This window comes from Thermobia domestica, chromosome 5 (genome assembly GCF_964235325.1).
Source record: "Thermobia domestica chromosome 5, izTheDome1.hap1.1, whole genome shotgun sequence".
Lineage (NCBI taxonomy): Eukaryota > Metazoa > Arthropoda > Insecta > Zygentoma > Lepismatidae > Thermobia > Thermobia domestica.
The window spans coordinates 236,547,888-236,564,148 of record NC_137458.1 but is presented as its reverse complement, the minus strand read 5'-3'; the positions used below and the strand labels follow the sequence as shown (position 1 = coordinate 236,564,148).

General features: G+C 35.6%; 1 protein-coding gene across 7 annotated transcripts in view; it reads right to left on the bottom strand.

Moving 5' to 3' along the window:
* Positions 1 to 16,261, bottom strand: part of LOC145686463 (uncharacterized) — a 135,014-nt gene that overhangs the window by 71,189 nt on the left and 47,564 nt on the right. For all 7 annotated transcript variants that reach the window (XM_081759795.1, XM_081759793.1, XM_081759799.1 and 4 more), the window contains exons 4-5: positions 10,102 to 10,257; positions 1,553 to 1,644 (exon numbers count right to left, since the gene is read on the bottom strand). In XM_081759795.1, coding sequence (XP_081615921.1) covers positions 1,553 to 1,644; positions 10,102 to 10,257 — 248 coding nt within the window. The remainder of the gene's footprint in view (positions 1 to 1,552; positions 1,645 to 10,101; positions 10,258 to 16,261) is intronic.

Here is a 16,261-nt window from a genome sequence, read left to right as displayed (position 1 = left end):
ATTAGCTTTTACTTCATTGGCCCTCAATTAACAACAGAACTGGGAAACTCAGCAGAAACATAAAACTAAGCGCTTGTAGTTGAAGAAACTTTATGCCAAAAAACATATTAAATATGACATTTGTTCAATCAAAATAATTTATTTTCGTAGCTCATTTTAAGTTACTATTTTTTCTTGAAAATCACACGAAAGAGTTTCAAAATGTCGCTTATAAGTGCATATTATTATATCTTTATAGGTGCTGCCATCTATTGGATAATTCAAAAGCTCCCAATAAATGAACAAAAACTTTAGGCTGTTTGCGGCACCATTTAACCTCATTCGATTGAAATGAAATTTTGCACAGGATAGTATTTTGATAAGTGGCACCAAATGAAGGGATGTCCCGAAAAAAAAAATTACAATGTTGTAAAATAAAGACCACCCTAAGGCATATAATAAATACCAATAGTTATAAGGCAAAATACTTTAATTTTCACGTTATTGATATCTCTCGATATTCATGTCGTTAAGGTGGTGAAGCCTTCAGTTTATTCATATAACTTGGTCATGTATATCTCATGTCAGGCATGTACGCAGGAATTTATTTCGGAGGCCGGGTCAAAACAATATAATAAATTATATTAAAATTTGTAATATCGCCCCTAAAATAATACTAAATTTACAGAAAAGTCGGAAATTCGCAGGAGGAATGGGAAGACCGGACCCCCAGGATCCACCCGCCAGCGTACGTCCTTCCTGTCTCGTATATTGCTCTTCTTCCATTACTAATATAAAAAGCCTAGAATACGACCTCTGATCTTCAATTTCTCATAGCACTTTCTCTTTAAATGAATGTGTTCACTTTCTAAATTTTCCTATGCCTTATCATGGGAAACTTATTCTCGAATTCTTCCCTATATATTCTTCCCTAACAGAGCAGACAGTTTCTTGAAGTCAAAATAAGATTCGGTTGGCTTTAGTTTCTTCTTTACAGAAGAACTGCTCGTACCTGCTACACGTTCCTTAATACGTGTTTAAAAGTTAGTGTTGGAGTGATTGTGTACAAATTTGTTTTCTAAATATCAATGTTACATAATCTAAATGTGGACACTGAAGATTAGAGGTTCAGAGTTCCCACTTACTTGGCAAGCACGAATTCCTTAACTTTTCCAAGTTTTCCAGGTCAAGATTTACACATTTTCAAGCCTATATATAATTCTAAAAACCCTCCCGACCAGTGTGTTTTGCATCTACTATGCGTGAATATGTATATAGTATATGTGCAAGTAGAAAAGTTTTGCCAAACAACTTTTTAACTGTTTTTTGAAGTAAATTTACAATTATGTTTGGTGTCAACAAAGTATAAGGTTTTATTCATGGACAGGAATTTACTCTTAATGTGAATTCTGATCAACGTAAGAAGTCCTTAATAGACACGTATCGATGCTGATGATAAAGAGTCGTTGAAAGACATATGAATAAGCTAAAAACAGAGGTGCTTACGTGAGTTCAAGGTTAGTATTTTAGTACAAAATGTACATTCTATCGGTTCAATAAATAAAATTCTTACACTTTCTATCGCAGCAGAACATGCTCCTGCCCAATCCTTAGCTCCATGCTGCAGCAGAAGATCCACCAAGTCTACTCTACGCATTCGAGCAGCTGTAAAACACAACAGAGAATAACTGCTTAAGTCTAAGAAGTTACACGAAAAGAAATCAAAAGACAGAAAGTAACGTGCAATTGATATGAATGATATTCATAATTATAATAATATCAGAGTGGAAAACTATTTTATTTCTCGATTATTTTCAAACTTTGAAACAAATAGGAATAGAAATATTAATAATAGAGGAGTATATGGAAAGTGATAAAACATACTACTACTGTTGTAACTTGTAACTTGTACATATATATACTTGTATATATATAACCCTACATCTGATTAATATGTAAGACAAACAAATACTTTTCAGTTCTTTTTCAAACGTTTTTTTTTTTTTTTTTTTTTTTTTTTGTAAGCTTTGGTGAGTTTCTTATGCTTTTCTTCCGCTGTTTGTCTATTTATGTTGCAGCAACAGTCCGCCATCATGCTAACACTCTACCCACCCTGGTATCTATGCTCCATATATATCTCATATCCTAGTAAACTTTCTCATCTTGCTTCTCACTTACTTGATCAAGATTTTCTGGAATGTAATCCAGATGTCAATGCAAGACACGTATCTTAATACTCCTGTCGCAGCCAAGTTCTTGAAATTTCAACAACATAGTTTCTACAATGTTCTTATAATCTGGACTTTTGTAGTTACCGAGAAAATTCTGTTATACTTTTGAATGCCACCCAGGCATCTCTCTCAGATGAATTCATTGTTGCTTTAAAATCGCTGTTTTCGTATATCGGGACCAATAAATATGCCTTCTTTTACTTTTCCATAGGACAAGGATGGAAATGTATTACATATAAACTTGAAGCATTGTACCTTTTGTTAAGTGCTTTCACAAATTGCTTAATGATTTCCAACTTAATGTCAAGATGTGGAAGTCATATTTTGTCCTAACGAACTAAACGTTCATGTGCAATATGTTTAGGTCCTGGATTCCAAAGTACCCATAATGGCCATTCCCTTCTTACCCAATGCTCACTTCTTGCCCTACTATTCCACTCGCAAATGAAACATGGCATCTTCGTATATCCAGATTGCTGTCCTAGTTAAATGCCCAAAATCTTGAAATCACCACACACTTCCCACCCATGTTCTTGATATTTAATCTTCTTTAGAATTAATTTCATCGTTCTTTCATTGAAATCGAATGGGTAATACTTATTTTCATTGTGCAAAAGGACACACTTCAAACTTGTTTTGTTAGAATCAACAAACAGTCTCCAGGTAGTGGAAAGTAGAGGAAAACTTAACTTATTAAGCAAATCCAACACATCACAACAGCACACAAGAGATTCTTGTACAAAATAGGGTCAAAATTGTCCTTCTCTGCCTTACCGGGCAAATGTCGATCCAGATACCAGAAACTTGCTTTTGTGAAGTCTAGAATTAAAAACTTCTGTTGGCTCCTCCGACAGATTTAAGTCCGAAACCAAATCATTAAGATTATTTTGTGAAAAAATATAGGCTCAGATGAACCACTAGGGGGTTCAAAGTTGTCATCTTCTATGTCACTTTTCTGGCTTGGCGAACTAGAATCACTGAGACATTGCAGCAGTGATGAAGGTTTTGGGATATGAATGTCTGGACCATGACCCACAGGCCCTACAGCTGATTAAATTTTTGGGTAAACTACCTCTATTTCTAGCACTGAGGGCAACAGTTTCACAATAGCAGAAGTAACACTCGTTAGTATGATTTTTCGGTCCCTACAAACCATAGGAACTCCAAACGGCATAGACATATGTTTTTCCTTATTCCAATTTCTTAAAGATTCAACAAAAGAACGGCGCACTTTATGTGGAGCCTATGGTTTTCATAGATCACCAAGTTTTATATGAAAATAAGAGTAATATGTTTTTTTAAACAAATTCCGAAGAGCATTGCCGTTATCTCTTAGGAACAAATTCACCGCAAATATAACAAAACACATTCGAACTACATTTAGAACCACGACGTGCCATTTTTCTTTGTCTACAGCACAGGATTATAGAAGAAGCAAATCCAACTACAATCTCTGGCGCAAATCCTGGGGGGACGAGGGATACATGTCCCCCAATCTTGGACCTGGGGGAACTGTCCCCCCAATAATCTGACTTAAAAAGTGCTTTTTGGGATAAGTGTGATGATTTGTGTCCGACTGCCACAAAGGAAGGTAAGATGAAATTTATTTCTCTTGGCTTTTCCATTTTTTTTAAAAAAAATCGTATTCTGTAGTGTTTCAAACTGAACTTCGTGCTGTAGTGCGTTTAGTAGTCTCATCAATATGTATTAATTTCACTTCTGCTACTTGGGCACAAACTGCAATAAATGCCAGAGGAGGATATGCCCCTCTCCTTATGCTGGAAAGTTATCTCAGCTGTAGGTACGGGCACAAATTCCGGGGAAATGGGGAGATATGTACCCCCCAACATTGGAACTGGAGGCTCTCCCAAAAATCCGATTTGAAAAGTGCTTTTTGCAGATAAGTGTGATGATTTGTGTCCGACTGCCACAAAGGAAAGTGCCATGAAATTTATTTTTCTTGGCTTTTCCATTTTTAATGAAAACGAAGGCGTGCGACTGTGCGTGACGCAACCTGATATGAAATCATATCTCCTCCTCTCCCCTAGGCCCTAGTACACGAAGAGTATATAGACTATTCAATGTCAGTAAAACCCATCTTTTCAGTAAATGCGCATTTAATCTATTTGTAGTATCAGCCTAGGCATCTACTCATGCTTCGTAAGCTAACCAACTCTATAGCCTATGGAACCCGGAGGTTCAATGCCGCGTTCACAAAAGCTCTCCACTGACTTCTATCCTTAGCCAACTGGATCCAGTTTCTACTTTTTATTCCTATTTTTGCGAGATCCATCTTAATATTGTCCTCCCATCTGCGCCTAGGTCTTCCTAATGGTCGTTTTCCGATTGGTCTTCCAGTCAAGACTTTGAAAGCGTTCCTACTTTCTTTGGTCCTGGCTATATGTCCTGCCCACCTAAGCCTCCTAGACTTGATGATCCTTACAATGTTTGGTAAGCCTTATAATTTATGTAGTTCCTCGTTATGAAGTTTCCGCAATTCCCCATTCCCGTTCCTTTTGGGTCCGAATATTCGTCTGAGCATCTTGTTCTCAAATACTTTCAGTCTATGTTATTCCCTCAGAGTAAGCAATCATGTTTCGAAACCATACAGAACAACCGGTACGATTATCGTTTTATGTATTTTAAGCTTCAAATTCCTCGACAGAATTCGCGACGACAAGAGATTTTGAACTAAATAATAACACGAATTCCCTGTTTTTAGTCGACATTTAATTTCTTCGTTAATATGATTTTCGGCTGTTAATATTGATCCTAGATATTTGAAATATCCACTTTATCAAAAGTATTATTTAATATTTTAACGCATTCATAATTTACTGTATTACGGTCACGACGCACTTCCATGTATTTAGTTTTCTCTGCATTTACTTCTAAACCCTTGTCCCTGCAAGCGCTTAATAAGACCTCTGCATTTCTTTCTATTGTTCTTCTATCATCCCCTATTAAATTTACATCATCAGCATATGCCATAACCTGGTGAATACCGTTCAACTGTAGGCCCTGGTTGCTATCTTTGATTTTCCTTATAGCGTATTCCAGAACGAAGTTAAATAATAATGGCGACAACGCTTTTCTTGTTTCAGGCCATTTTCGACGTGAAAGCTCGTGGACAAAAATTTCCCTACCCGGACTTTACTCTGGGATTCATTTAAACATATCTTAATTAATCTAATGAGCTTTCTCGATATTCCAAGTTCTGTAAGAACGTTGTATAATGTTTCTCTCCTAACAGAGTAGTACACGTTTCTAAAAGCAATAAATAGTTGATGTACCGGGGTACTGTATTCCCACTTTTTTTCGAGTATTTGGCGAATGGTAAATATTTGTTCGATAGTTGATCGATTTCGTCTAAATTCGCACTGATAATCTCCAATAATTTCATCTGCGTATGGGGTCAGTCTTGCTAATAGAATATTTGAAAGGATTTTATAGGATGTTGACAGAAGAGAGATGCCTCGATAATTATTACAGTCAGTTTTGTCGCCTTTCTTGTGGATTGGAAAAATGATTGATTCTTTCTGCTCCTGTGGCAATTCTTCCTTGTAGATAAGGAGAATGAGTTTGTGTATCTTGTTCCACAATTTTTCGCCTCCAGCTAAAATTAACTCAGCCTGAATTTCGTTTACACTGGGAGATTTGTATTTCTTTAATTTCTTTATAGCGATTTCTACTTCTATTCGGTTGGGTTCTGGAATATACGGTTCTGCGGTCTGTATCTCCCTTTCTCCACGCACATTAGTTTTTGGCTGCGTGTTAAGCAAATCGTCAAAGAAATCTTTTCATCTATTTAAAATGCTATCTGTATCAGTCAGAGCTGTTCCATCAGCTTTCTTTAATATAAGTACGAGGTTGATAGCCTTTCTTTAATTCGCTGATCCCTTTATACATGTCCCGAATATTTTTATTATTATCTTCAAGTTTCTAAATTTTAGCTTTCAAAAAATCGCGTTTGTTTGTTCTAAAAGTTTTGGAAGTTTCCTGCCTGATGTCTACGAAATTTTGTGTAGTTATTTCATTCGGATTTTGTAGCCAACGTAATTTTTCCTTTTTTCTCTTCTCTGCTAGTTCGAACCATGGTTTGTTCCTACGTATTTCCATGTGTCCCAATTTTTCTTTTGCTAGAGGATGTTCGTAAGCAAAGAAAAGAATTTAATTGTTGGAATATTTTTCTCCATAATATTAAGGTTACATCATCTGTTAACTAAAGAGTATATGACATGCGTCAGATTTCTGTAACGATTCCTGTAATGTTATTGAGATTATCATCATTTTGCTCAAAGAGTATTGTTGCGTCATACATAATTGATATTCTTTCTTCATAGTTTTGGGGAAGTCATTATTAATATTATTATAAAACAAATTTAACGTGGATCTTTGTGGATGCCTAATTAGAAACATACCAATTATAAATATGCAGGTATTCAGATTTCAGAATGTGTTCACAGCAGTGATTTGTAATACTGATATCTACTACTACTTCATCTACATCGCCTAATATATAATGTACTCTACAACAGTTGATCAGATTCATCTACCGTAATATGAATTTCATCTCCCTTCCCTAGAATAAGCCACAAATCTCCCCACTTCCCAATGTTGAAGACAACCTATGGCGTATTTAGGATTTTGTTTCGAGGGGCTATGCCAATCACAAGGAAGGAAATGGGCAATTGCCAACCTGAGTTTGAGAAGTAAATATATTTTCATTTATGCATAAATTGAAGTTATAATGGCAAGAATTGCAGACCGATAAATTCTATGATATGATACAAAAATTTAGGAGTGAATGTAACCCTTTATTCTATTCATACAAGTAAAAGGAAGTATCCCTTTGGCTTTCCTAATTTCACGTGCTAATTATTCCCCCGTTTTGATTTTCTTTAATTGAAACATTTCCATCTTTTAAAAATAACTAAAGAATATAATTTTTCCTTTGTTATAATAACTAAAGTCCTGTCATGTTGATATCCACGCAAGTTGGTGTGGTACACCAGTTTCGCTTATCAACTCCTCTTACTGTTGGTGTTACTGATGACGGCCGACTTGAATCACAACTGACAACGGTCGATAAAGTATGATAGGCGAAATGAAAGAAAGTAACGTCAAGAAAAAGAAACAGAAAAATAGAAAGGACAAAATGAAGAACAAAAGGACGCAGTTCTTACATGGAATGAAATTTGACAAATACAGTATTATTTCTGAACGAAGAGCATTAGAAAATGGAAAGTCAATGACATTCTTAGAAATGATAAGACTATCTACCTATATACATATAATATTGAAACGGTCTTACTCCCCCCCCAATGAAGACAGATTTGCGCCAATGACTATAACCCTACTGTTACGGAAGTTGATTTGTTCATACATAAATTTTTAAAAAATCAATCTATGACCTACAAAAGAATTTATACCAGAGATTGGGTCATTGTTATGCACATTATACAATTTAATTTGTAGATAAAAATAAATGTCAATTATATAGACTAAATTTATAACTAATTTTCTTTCCTCATACCCAAATCAGCTGCTTAATTGCTTACAGACGCACTGCTGCTATCTAGCGAGCGCTTGGTGAACTACAGAGCAAACAGATACTATTAGGTTCCAGCGTTATTAGTAATTCTAGGGTGATAGGAAAAAAATCTAATGTCAGATTCTAAATGAGCGACCTCAAAAACATGTAATCCACGTGAAATTTTCAAAACAACAATACCCATGCGGACCAGTGTGATTTCTATCTACTACCTCAAGAAAGAATAAGGTAAAGTGGAAGGTAAATAACAATAAAATATATCACACATAACGACCTGCGAAAAAGAATTTTTAAATGCAGCATGAACTTTTAAAATACTCTTCGTTCACAGACTGTACTTACGTAATATTTTCTTATTATTCTTACTTACACTGGTAATACTTTTCATAAACTCCCTCGTGGCTATATGGATAGCAGACTCGCTATCGGCACGGGACTACCCGGTTCACGTAAACTGTAACTGTAAGTTCACGTCTCATAAAGCCTGAATGATAAAAGGGACGCTAAATTCTAAATCAACCAATTAATAGATACTTTTCAACATTAATTTTCTGTTTCACAAAATTACAGCATTTGAAAGGGAGGGGTAGCATAATGGATCAGTCGTAGTGCCCACCTCTTATGCGAGGAGTCTCTGGTTCGATTCTATGCCATGTGAGTTGTCGAGGACAACATAATGTTTGTGGATTTTCTCGATGTTCTCCATTTTCATTCCACCTATTTTTTCACAGTTGTTCATGTTAATCAGGTGGAAGAAAGAAGAGGAAAAAAAAATAAAATAATAGCGTATATAATTTGTAATAAACTTAAATACTACAAGTGCTGTGAAGTTTGCCTCCGTAGTGTTGCAGGATTGTACAAACAAATTGGTTGTTGGAACTAAAAAGTCTTAGAAGTTTTTGTATCCAAACCTCCAGTGAAAAAAGAGAAATTATGATAAAAAATAGGTTTTAGTTTTTGACAAGTTTAACGCCTTTCGTCTAAAAGAAAGTCAATAACACGATGAGCTTAACTACGAAATGAATTCTTCAGTTTTATGTCCTATGACGGTATGCTCCGTAGGCCAAAGGAGACAAATAATAGAAGTGAAATGATTTTGAAAGAAGTGGTGGAACAAAAATGTAGGAGGAAACGGGAGAACCCACACACACATAATGTTGTCCACCACAAACCAATATAGCCTGGGATCGAACCAGGGGTCATTTACACAAGACTCCTAACTGCTACACCACTGAGCCACCTTGGTCATAGAAAATAAAAGCAATTAATTTAGAAAAAGCAATAAAATATGAAGAAGAAAGGTGAATAAATATGATGGAATATATTCGCCATAGTGAAGGTGATGAATTTGTTTTAGTTGATAATATGGTGAAGAAACAAAATTATTTGATTGTCTTGAAGGACAACTGTACAACATATTATTTCAGTCTGGGTGTATAAAGCTGTTAGCGGTTGTAATGAAAGATACATTGACCATTATGAATATTCGGATATTGTTGATTTTGTTATATTATTTATCTAATTATAAAAGTAATTTATAATGCCATGTAAGCAATGCACCTTACACAGATTTATCAGATATACATTATGTACAAAAAAGCAACTTTGTCGAGGCTTAAAAACATTTTTGTCTACTGTAGTAATCTGCGGAAAAATTTTGAATACATAATATTTTGACATCTCATAAAAATAATAGTCTCAATCAAAAACTGTAACTCATGATCGACTCACAGTAAATTACCCACAAGTATCACAATAACACATAAATCACCTGACGTTAACTCTACAGATTTACGAAAGAAAGAAAGAGGTGTGGGTAATTTATGAAAGAAAGAGGTGTGACTGAGATCGACGAGGACCAGGAAGAAAACAAAGAAGGAATGGGAAGATCCAAGTCCAAACGACATTAAGTAAGTTATCCAGTATGACCAAACAATTGAAATAAGCAAGAAAACATGAATATAGATCTACAACGTACTGTCTTAGACTCGTACAACGTTATATTATACAATTATGATTGTTGAATTGTGCTTGGGTTTTCAAAAAATTTTGAAAGTAGACAAAAATATTTTTAAGTCTCGACAAAGATGCTTTTTTGTACATAATGTATATCTGATAAATCTGTGTAAGGTGCACTGCTTACATGGCATTATAAATTATCTTTATAATTAGATAAATAATATAACAAAATCAACAATGTCTGAATATTCATAATGGTCAATGTATCTTTCATTACAACCGCTAACAGCTTCATACACCCAGACTAAAATATGTTGTGACTGTAATTTGTCTATTATTGTATGTAAATGGAACTAGACAGAGCGAAGTTTTTCTTACCTGTGCATACTAGTGAACGCCCACCACAAACTGGATTGTTAACGTTTTCGCCGGTTTCTATAAGCGTCTTCACTATTTCTATTGAAATTTCTTTTGAGGAAAAAGCAACTGCTAACGGACTATGAGTATTGTCATCGTCGCTTTCACACATATTACCTAACACACAAAGAAATAAAAAAAAAGACATATAATAAAAAGTGCAAAATCTTAACGTTTATTTTATAATAGTAATTTATAGTTCTTTTTAAAAAATAATATTATTTATTAAACAGAGAAAAAAGACACAGTGATCTTTACAAAACCAAACAGAGATCAGTAAGCAGTTATTCCCATCCTTAAATCACTAAACATTCGATTCTTCCGTATCATTCCTTTCTTCACCTGTGTTAATGCTCTCAGCTTCCTTTTTTAAAATTCACTTCTGTGTTATTATTTTTGAAAACTTAAGGAAATATAATAATAAATACTTGAACATCAACACTAAAAGATATGTTACTTACAAAATGTTTCCATAAACGAGTTCTTTCTTCGGTGAGCCATTTACTAATAATAGTATGTTCACAGCATACAATACAGAATTTAAAAGAACAGAATAGAAAGTTATAACTGCTTTCTTCTTTTTTTAGGTATATGTTTGTAATTTCGCCTATTTATTACGCTCTGTGTCTTCTTTGAATTTATTTCAAAAGGATGGATTTGGAAGTTTGAGTGTTACAAAAGCTACATATAAATGTAGTATAATTACATGAAACAAATGTAATTATACATGAAACAAAATTTACCTTTAATACAGCAAGCTTCTTGAACTCTGTATACTTAACACATTGTTAGTTGTACGTTATTTATTTATATACCCTCATGCAATTAATAATATCTACATAAACAAAGAAAAGACATGGTACGTTGGACATTACTTTGCGGTAACATTCGCATGCTAAATACTCAGTTGAAATGAACGCGATCTAATTTACTCACGTTATGACAGTACTTAATGATTATGGTTGTTAGATGATAATGTTAAGGTAATTATCGGACATGAGTGGGGATCATCACTATGTCGCCGCGGACAGAAGTAGGAACGAGAGTGAGGCACTTCATCTCCCAAGTGGCCAGTACCCGGATATCTCAAGAATATCAGAATTCCAGACAACGGCACTATTGAACACTTACACTCACAGGTGTTGAAAACATGATACTACTCAATGAAGACAAGCTTTGCATCAAATCAATCTCAATTCAAGGCTAAGAGCTTCCCAATCCATACGTTAAAGCACTGTGTGATCAAAATAATATTCACGCTATTTGGTAGTTGTCGTTGAACGTGGAGATACTGTTAACATTTCGTGATGGGATAATGCCCTTTACCTAGGATAGACCGTAAATGAGCAGTGTTCAGTGCCTTGTCTGATGACTTATAGGTTTCCAAGTGTTTCGCATAAACGGTTGCGTCCATGTTTAGAATACCAAAGAAAGCGATTTATTCTCTTTCAAGATACTTTCCAAGTATTTCTGGCTGTGTTGTCAGACTTGTAAAAGTCATCAACGAAACTTCACAAACGGAACTCTTTGAATCCCTTTAAACTATGAACATTCGCACTGAGTTAAGGTTTATGTTAATAGGTTAACAACTATACATAGCTTCTCTCTTGGTAGCACCATGAGTCAGATTAAAAGCGTTTTGAGCATCTATGGAATACTCCATATCTTACTCAACGCCGTGCAACCAAATACGTCGTTGCATTGTGGTCAAGTGATACTTCAGTCATGTATAATCGTTTGCTAGAGAGTCTATCATAAGAAAGCCCTAATAGTTCCTTACAAACACCGGCCACCACCTTACCCCAAACAATCTTACAATCTTACGTAAGTATTTTGGGAGTGGAGATGATGCTTGTTTTCTACTGCTTTTAAATATAATTACTTTTAAATATAACACTTTTCTTAAATATAATTTTATAGCACCTGAATTTTTCTAAGTCCTTTAAAATTGTCACTTTGGCAACAACACGTTCGAAGCAATACGATGGAAAGTTATAAGAAAAAATAACGAGATTTCCAAAGACAGCTCAAAATTCCTTGTTTAAAATACTCAGCTTCTCTTTTGTTATTTAATGTAATGATGCTTCTATAAAAAATAGTACCCTGGCAAAAGCAGAAAATTTGGTTGAGGTAAAACATACATGTTTTTCGAGTACAAAAATCGTTAAAAATAACTCGCAGTTTGTTGTTACACCTATGAACTTTATGTTGTCTTGGTGCATCAGAATAATTTGACAGACTTCCACGGCGACTTAACATTTTATTTTATTTATTTTTTCACTTAAAGTCTTAATTCTCAATAGTATACTCCAGTCACGTATCATCGTTTGCTAGAGAGTCTACCATAAGAATGCTCTCATAATTTCATAAAACATCGGCCACTGCGTTATCCCGAACAATCTCACATAAGTATTTTGGAAGTGGAGATGATGCGTGTTTTCTACTGCTTTCGAACCTGTTTTGTTTCAGGTTCAAAGTGTTAGATGTAACTCATATCCTGAATTACGAGTGTTAGTAAAACTTGCTTTTATCCTCTTTATAAAGACAAATGATATTCTCACAAGCGAGCACTCGCTGCTCACGTTTTCCCTATAGAAAAGTTTGTCCGGTGAGAAATCACAATGAGCTGGGTCTACATTTTACACTATGTGATATATATTTCAACTTCGAGGGGAGAGGGGAAGAAGTTAACTGGAAAGGACACTAAACTCGCTGCCGACTGTGTTCAGCATTCAGACATTTGAGAACTGTCTCGCCAATATTTTCCTCATGCTCTGCCACAGATGTGTATGTTCCGCACTTTACCAGATTGTGTTGTAACGTCTTATACGAAATGTTAACAGTTTGTATAACGCACCAAAGGTCTTCGATTCTGCAATACCATATCATGGATGACATCAATGTGTTTTGGTTCACCATTGTTGAAGGTGCACCGGAGCGAAGTTCTTAATCAATGAAAGCTGACATTTTTGGAACTCTGCAATTCAATTTCCAACAGTAACATTAGAAGTTGCACGGTTCCTCAACGATTGACACACATCAAAATGTATTTTTTGGGTCATATACTTCTTATAGAGGTACTCAATATCAGCTTGGTTTTTCGCCCGCTGTTCAAATGTCATGACTATTCACAGGGCCATACTAACGATTTGCACGGTTTGAGGCAAAGTAAATTGTAGAGCCAATGATGTAGGTCAGAATTCTGTGTCCATCATGAATATTCTTTTATGCTAGCTGAAGCTATTCATATCAATTACAGTGACATCTCGTTAAATATATAACACAAATGGACAGAAATAATTACAACATAGTACTTGGTGTATGTTAAACAGCATTCGATACCTTGTAAATGGTATTAGATTAATTCGAATTAAAACAAAATGGATATATGGACTCAGTGTCGTACGAATAGGTTCTATTTCTGCCCTTATCTTTATAGAAAAATTGGAAGCTTTAGAAATCTATATAACTTCCAGTTTCAATTCTGATCCTCTTGGATCAAACACTGTAGTAGATATATAATCTTTTTTTTTTTCCGTATGGATTAAGGTGAGAAGAACAGGTTCCATTTTAGACCTTATCCCTCTATTGCAACCGGAAGCTACGTGTACCTCTTTCGATTTTAATATTAAAGCTCACAGTTTCGAAATCTAACGTTGTTTCACAATACGCAACGCAATTCGCTTTTCATTAAAAAAAAAAAAACCTGAACAATAATTTAAGTTGTCAGTTAATAGTATTAATACAAGTATAACTTGAAAATATTCATTTTACGCGTATAACGGATTTCTAAAATATCGATTAATAATTCCATTACCACTATATTGCCTTTATAATCACACTGTACTGTTTATTTGACTTAAAAGGGCCTAACTAACTTCTCATCGTAGTCGTCCTTTTAAGTAAATCCTACACCAATTCATATCTGTGAATTTTTTTGCTATTTCTCTTTGAATGCAAATCAGTCAGTCCACTTAGGTGTTGTTGCTTTGTTATGTTCTTTTTATTAGCTTCAAAAACTGTATCCTTTCCCCTCCTCCAGATGCGCTGTAATAGAAATGTTGAGGAGAATGCGATAGACTACTGTTATATATTACGATAAGAATCTATAAGATCAGTAACCAGCGCTGTAGCATTCGGTGAGACAATGATTAAACTGATTGTTCCAGTCATAATGTAACATAATAAGTAAATTCACTTGCGGAAATCCTCATATACACAGTGTTTTATTTTATTGAATATAAGGCAATCAGATTTAGAGTTCAATAATTTACAAATTCTTATCTAGTACACATTATTTTTCTAACAAACTTTCGCAGTGTTAAGGTTTAAACTGGATATACATCACAGTTATCTTTAACGTAGTCTGTGTTAAATTTATCAATATATTTTGCGATATTAATGATAACACTTGTACAAGTGCCTTAGAAAATAGTGGTTCATCATTTCGAAATATTTTTATTTCCAACGATGAATCAGAAAGAATAAATGGATACTTTTCTTGAACAGCATGTCTCCTCCTATGCAGTCGAACCCATACAGCGTGGGTCTGGGGTAAATACTACCCCTTGGTCCACCCAAGGAACGACTCTGCCCACTCAAATTACAATCCTTCAGGACCTGTAAAACACTATCCACAGATGCAACTAATTCAGTATTTGGCACCGGCTGTTCCAAAAATAATTTGTCAAGGATCGCGAGCGATTTCGTTTGGTGGCGACCTAGAAATCAAGTACGTTCTTTTTTAGTATATTAGCTCTTTCTGCAGAGTCTTTAGCCAGTGTATTAAAAATACCGACGTCCTTAGCAAATGGGGACAGATTTTACTACTGCGCGAAAGTTAGAACATAGATGAAGAACTCACTGAAATTCAACTATTTGGTATAATGTTCGAGTAATAAAAAATAAAGGAGAATCAGTGTGCGAACTGAATATTTTTCCCGAGTATATTGAATTCATCCATATTATATCCAGCCATCACATATTATATATATATATATAGGGGATAGGGGTTGGACAAAAATCTAAAACGTTTGCAAAAGTGTGAAAATCATACCTAGTATGGTCTGGGGCCTCCTTTTGCGTCCAAAACAGCTTGGTTCCGACGTGGAATGTACGTATACAGCTCCTGAATCGTGCAGTGTGGAATTTTGTACCATTGTTCCTCCAAAACATGCTCCAGTTCCTTAAGGGATGCTGGTGGAGGGTAATGAGACCGAACTCAGACCACAATGGCTCAATGATGTTCAGATCTGGTAATTGTGGGATCCAGGGGAGGTGTGATAGCTCCTGGTAGTGCTCCTCAAACCATGATTTAACCGTTTTTGCAGCGTGACAGGGTGCCAAATCATCTTGGTAGATGCAATCACCATCAAGGAACAATATTTGGGCCATGGGTAGAACCTGGTTTCCCAAAATGGCCTCATACGCCTTAACATTCATCATTCCATGCAAGGCTATGATGGGACCTGCAGAAAACCACGATATCACTGTCTATACTGTAACAGAACCATCTCCATGCTTTCCAGTTGGGAGAAGACAGTCTGTATCATAGGCCTGCGACGATGTTCTCGAAATGTAAACACGACCGGATGTTGGAAACAAGGTGAAGATCGATTCATCGGACCACATTACGTGTTTCCACTGCTCATGAGTCTACGCCTTGTGGTTCTTGAACTACTGGATACGACTCTTCGCATTTACTGCTGTGACCATGGGTATGGTGATAGCGGCCCTGCCATGAATTTTCATTGTATGAAGTTCCCGTCGCACTGTTTTCGATGAAACCGGGTTCTGTAGGCCGGAATTGAGTTCAGACGTAATTTTCATTGCAGTGGTCTTCTTTTTAGCTGCAACAATCCGTCTCAATGCCCTTCGGTTCCTATCTGACAGATTGTCTTTCGACCACTGTTGTGCTTTGCAGACATCGTTTGCCCATGAATTGTGTATGCCCTCGTGACATTGGACACAGTGTCTTTTGATACCCCCACAATGTTCGCCACTGTTGCCACTGAAGCTCCAACCAGACGGGCACCAACGATAATGCCTCTTTGGAAGTCTGGCAGGTCGCCCATTTTACCGCACCACTTTCACACCACGACACACAGGTGAACTAGTTACT